Source organism: Chrysochloris asiatica, unplaced genomic scaffold (assembly GCF_000296735.1).
Source record: "Chrysochloris asiatica unplaced genomic scaffold, ChrAsi1.0 scaffold00125, whole genome shotgun sequence".
Taxonomy (NCBI): domain Eukaryota; kingdom Metazoa; phylum Chordata; class Mammalia; order Afrosoricida; family Chrysochloridae; genus Chrysochloris; species Chrysochloris asiatica.
In genome coordinates this window covers 4396523-4402369 of record NW_006408643.1, presented here as the reverse complement: position 1 = coordinate 4402369, position 5847 = coordinate 4396523, and the positions used below count along the sequence as shown (strand labels likewise).

The following is a 5847-nucleotide window of genomic DNA, read 5'->3' as shown; positions in this document are numbered from 1 at the left end:
ATATATATATATTGTATTGTTTTTTTCTCTTTAAGTCTGAAATTTAGATTTCATTGGATCTCCTGGATTTTTCTTTTGCAAAACCTGGCAAACCTGTGTGGGGAGGACAGAGTGTGGGAACAAGGAGACAAGGGGGCAGTGACTGCTCTGGTCCAGAAGTACCATGATGAGTTATCAGGCTGAGGAGGAGAGAAGAGGATGCATCCTGGATAGATTCTGGAGAAAGTCCATGAGGCTTGTTGATGGACTGGACATGGACAATGTGCAGACCCTTTGCTGGGGGACTTGGCCTTTTAATGTGAAAGAAGTGGGAGGGATGGTCCTGGTTCAAGGAAAGGACAGAAGATCAGACCTGGGACTCCATGCAGCCTGCCTTCGTGAATTGTCCTAGCTCTAGGATTCTCATCCTTAGCACTACGGGGTCAAATAATCCTCTGTCGTAGGTAGTATCCCTGGGCTCTTTCCACTAGATGCCAGTTGTTAGTGGCTGCTGAGTCAACTCCAATTCATGCTGACTCCAGATACAACAGAACGGAATGTTGCCCCTTCCTGTACCCTCTTCATGCTCCTTGGTTCTCAGCAGCAGCCACTGTTTATTCTGAGCACCTTCCAGCCTAGGGGGCTCATCATCCCTCACTCCATTGGACCATGTTCTGTTACAATCCATACGGTTGTCACTGGCTGAGTTTTGATGATAGTAGATTGCCAGGCCTTTCTTCCTAGTCTTTGCCTGGAAGACTCCACTGAAACCTACCGAGTCGGGATAATCCTGCTAGTATTTGAAATCATGTACCACAGCCACAATGAGCCACCACGGCATGACACACGGACAGATGGAGACGGGTTTCCTAAACCCATTGGCATTGAGTTTGTTCCAACTCCTAGTGACTCTATAGGATAGGGGCAGAGCTTAGCTGCCCTATAGGGTTTCCAAGGCTGTAATCCAAGGAGACTCAGTTTCTAGCACTATATAGAAAATTTTCTATTGCAACCCATGGGGTTTTTATTGGCTGGCTTTTTTTCGTACAAGTAAATCACCAGGCCTTTCTTTCTACTCTATCTTAAGCTGGAAGTGCCACTGAAACCGATCCACCATGGGCGACCCTGCTGGTATTTGAAATACTCGTGGTTTAGCCTACAGCATCACAGTAACACGCAAGCCACCACAGTACGACAAACAGACAGATCAGAGGATGTCAGAAGCAAACACCGCCCCCCACCCCCAACACAGTCTCGACAACCACAAGAATCTGCAGATGTCACCAAGGTGTCATGAGCACACCTCAATCAGAACCTCTGTTCTAGGGATAGTACTTGGGGGGAGAGGATGGAGATGAGACAGTGAGGGGATGGATTGGGACGCATCCCTCCAAAATAAGAGGGGAGTTCAAACGTTTTGTGAAAAAAGTAGAATTAAAAGATCATGAAATTTCCCCACAATTTTTTTGAAGCCTCCTTGTATGTTTTGTAAATCCCAACCCCTATCATGGTTATGGGGTAGAGGTGTGGCACTGGGAGATAAGCACTGGAATGCTAACTGGAGGTTGGTGGTTCAAACCCACCAGCCACTCCTTGGAGCTGACTTGAAGGCACTTAACAACAACATGGTGGTTGTAATTCGCTTTGAGAATTGGGTTTCTTTGTTGTATTGTTGAGGTGTTGTTGTTGTTATTAAGTGTCGTCCAGTCGGTTCCAACTCATAGTGACCGTGCATACGGTTTCTGAGGAGCAGCTGGTAGATTTGAACTGTTGACCTTGTAGTTCACAGTCCAGTGCTGATCCTAGCGCCACACCGGAAGTTGTATAACCCACAGCCATCAAGTCAATTCTGACTCACAGCAACCTTCTAGGACAGAATAGAACTGCTCACTAGGGTTTCCATGTAGGAGCCCCAAGTTTTAATCCTGGCCAGTGCACATCCATCTGTCTGGGGAAGCTTGCATGTTGCTAGGATGCTGAACAGGCTTCAGAGAAGTTTCTAGACTAAGACAAGGAGGAAAGTCCTGGAGATGGACTTTCAAAAGTCAGCCAAGGAAAACCCTATAGATTACAACAGTCGGATCTGCCTTGGATCATGAGGATGGCGCAGGACTGGACAACATTATGTGCCATTGGGGATGCGAACAGATATTTTGACAGCAGCTGATTGCAAAAACACAGGCAACACACCGCCCACTCGAGGGCTCAAGGTCATCTTGTCAGGCAAAGGGAGGAAATGGCAAGTAGAGTCTGATAAAACTTTTAATATTTTGAAGTTTAGGCACTTAATTGTGATCCCGGCTCTACCACGTCCAGCAGCTGGCAGCTGGTGATGATAATGGGAACTTTGGCCTTCACCGTGGTCAGGGACCAGGGCAGGTGGATGGTGATGACCAGCTCATACTGCGTACTCATGATCTCTGTGTCCTGCTGGTGGCCGCTGCTGCTCACCGACAGCACCAGGGGCAGGTAGAAGGTGCTGATGACCTTGGTGGTGTCGAAGGGTGCGATGTGGGTGTGGGCCTCCTGACGCAGCAGCTCGCTGCTCTCCGTGCATGTCCGCCGCTCAGTACTGGGCGTGAAGCCTTGGTATTGCACGTGGGCGTAGAGGGCGAAGAGGACCGTCTTGATGCACTTGCTGGTCTGGTTGTTGATCTCCGTCGTGAAAATGACCCTGTCCCCAGGTGTAAAGATGTTCTTTTCCATGTGGATCTGCAGGTGGATGGTGCCCTGGCTGCAGCAATTATACGAGATCCTCTTCTCAGCCTCAACCAACAGAGGGTTCTAGGAGACAGGAGACCCGAGACTCATGAGAGATGCTGGGCATAAGATTCACGTGTCTGCCTGCACAGCTTTCCACCATTGCAGCTGCTCAGACAGAGACTCAGAGTGAGGGGCTGAGGTGAGGTGGGTGGTGGTGGTGGTGTTTTGGACTGAATTGTGTCCCCTAAAGCAATACATGTCAATATGGCTGGGCCATACTTCTCAGTGATTTGGCACCTATGCAATGACATCATCCTCTCTCATAATGTGATTGGCCAATCGGGTGTAAGGGGAGCAAGTGGGATGCAACATCCTACTCAGGTCACAGCCCTGATCTGACATAAGGGGAGTTTCCTGGAATGTTTATCTTAGGGGAGATCAAAGGAATCAGAGATCACAGGGACCTACTGCCACCAGGAAAGTAGAGGCAGGAGTGGAGGTGTTCTTTGGATCCAGGATCCTTGCTCTGAGACCCTCCTAGATCCAGGAGCAGATTGATGACAAGACATCCAGAGAGCACCAAAGAAAGCTGGGCCCACAGACATTGGAGGGAGACAAGGACCTTCCCCCAGAGTCCACAGAGAGAGAGCGCCTCCCCCTAGAACCAGTGCCCTGAACTCTAGCTCCCTAAACTGTGAGAGACTATGTCTCTGTTTGCTGAAGTCCCCACATGTAGTGTTTCTATTACTTCAGCACTTGGAAACCAAGATGAATGCCAGTCAACTTGTTTCAACTCGTGTGATCCCATGTGATGAAACAGAACTGCCCTCTAGGATTCTTTAAGGAGCTCTGGTAGCGTAGCAGTTACGAATCGGGCTGCTAACCTCAGGGACAGCAGTTCAAAACTACCAGCCGTTCCGCAGGAGGAAGATGAGGCTTTTTGCTCCCATAAAGATTTACAGCCTCAGAAACCCTGTACAGGGTGGCTAGGAGTCGGAACCGACTCCACAGCACATAACAACAACAACATAGGATTCTTTGGAGTCCTGGTGTGGCGCTGTAGGATAATAACTTGACCGCTAGGTCAGTTTGAACGGCAAAGTTGGTGATTCAAACTCATCAGCTGCTCTTTGGAAACCCTATACAGGGTCGCTATGAGTCGGAACCTACTCGACAGCACTTAACAACAACAATATAGGATTCGTTAAGCTGTGAACTTTTCAGGAGCGGATTGCCAGCGCTTTCTCCCACGGAAATGCTGGGTGGGTTTGAACTAACAGCGTTTTGGTGGCAATCCATCCCTGGTTGGTGCAGACACTGAACCTGCTCAGCTGCTAACTAAAAGGCAGGATTCTGAGTCCACTCAGAGATGCCTTCGAAGACAGTCCTGGCTGTCTATTCCTGAGAAGCCAGCCATTGTAGACACACAGCAGCATCATGTGTCGGAAGCAACAGGATCACACCTAATCACAAGAGCAACAAGTATCTATAGACATCACCTGCTGGGTTGCAAAAAAAAGTCACATTGATACTATTATTCATGTACGGAGTGGGCAATACTTTGTTCTGTTAATTTATGGATGACATTTTGAAATAAGCTTAAACCCACTCAATTGCTTTTGCCACCCACTCATGGGTCTTAAGGCAAGGTTTGAAAAACACTGCTTCTGGTCTGTTTTTTTTTTCTTCTTGGAGACCTGAAGCTGACACCTGACCCCTGAGACCTCCCCTGCCGCCCTCTGACCCTTGTTCTCGCCCCTTTTCCAACTTCCCACGCTTCCCCTCCCTCCTGCAACAGGGCTAATTGCAGGCAGTCTCTTTCGAAAGCCCTTCACTCTTATTCGAAAATTCCTCACAGGCATTAGGGCCCCTCAGGCAACTGCTCTAACTCAGGAAAGCAGAAGAATGTCTCCAAGGTTGCCATCTATGGGGGCAGATTGTCAGGTGGTCTTAGTCCCATGGGGGCTCATACCACAAACCTTTGGTTAACAGTCTAGTGTTTAAAATGTTGGCATGCCACCAGGGCCCTGATATGGGTGGTTGTTTTTATTTTTTATTTTTGGTGTGGAGGAAGGAAATTCATTCATTTCACCCAATATTTATTTAGCATCTTTTTGTTGCCAGGCTCAAAGTCTCTGGGTAGTACAAGCAATTTACACCCACTCGCAAGGTTAGCAGTTCGAAACTACCAGCTGTTCCGCAGGAGAAAGATGAGGCTTTCTGCTACCGCAAAGATTTGCAGCCTTGGAAACCCTGTACAGGGTCGCTATGAGTTAGAACCGACTCCACGGCACTTAACAACAACAACAACACTGTAGGGTAAGCACTGGACTGCTAAGTACGAGGTAGGTAGTTCAAACCCACCAGCTGCTCCTCGAGAGAAAGATGAGGCTGTCTGTCCCCGTAAAGATTTACAGGGTCACTGTGAATTGGAATCGACTAGATGACAGTGTGTTTGGGTTTTATTAACTTAAACGTTGGCAGTTTGAACCAACCAACCAGCACTGCAGAACAAAGGCCTGGAGGTTTTATTCCATAAATATTGTCGTTGTTGAGCCATTGAATTGATGGTAGATTCAGTACGACCCCATGTGTGCAGAGTAGAAACTTTTCAGAACCTGTAATTTTTACGGAAGCAGATTGCTGCATCTTTCCCTGTAGAACTGATGGGTTTGAACCTCTGACCTTTTGGTTGGAGTTGAGTGCTTAACTGTTGCGGTACCAGGGCTCCTTCCAGAAAGAGGACAGCTAAAAAAACAACCCTATAGTGCACAGTTCTACTCCGTAACATATAGGGTCAGCGTGAGTCAGAATCCATTCAACAACAATGGGGTTTGGGGTGCCGAGTTCAAGGAAAAGCCACAGCATTGAAGACCAATCCAGTCTCTGCCCTGCTGGTGGAGACAGACAGTAAGAATTGGACATCTGAAGATGAATGGGGTCATTCCTGAGAGTACCAGTAATGAGGCTGTGGGTGAAACAAAACAAGGATTGTGATAAATGGAGTAGGGGGAAGGGGCCCCGTAGACAGTTAGGAAGGACTGTAGAAAGACCCTTCCTAACCGCACAAGGATTCTGGCCCAGGCTGTTGTTTAACTTCTTGTTGTTGTTAAGTGCCGTCGAGTCGGTTCCGACCCATAGCGACCCTGTATAGGGTTTCCCAGG

General features: G+C 48.1%; 1 protein-coding gene across 1 annotated transcript in view; it reads right to left on the bottom strand.

Annotated features, from left to right (window-relative positions):
* Positions 1–5847, bottom strand: part of ARRDC5 (arrestin domain containing 5) — a gene marked incomplete at its 3' end in the record, with an annotated part of 13435 nt that overhangs the window by 2856 nt on the left and 4732 nt on the right. The window contains exon 3 of the mRNA XM_006868912.1: positions 2304–2763. Within this exon, the coding sequence (XP_006868974.1) occupies positions 2304–2763 (460 nt within the window). The remainder of the gene's footprint in view (positions 1–2303; positions 2764–5847) is intronic.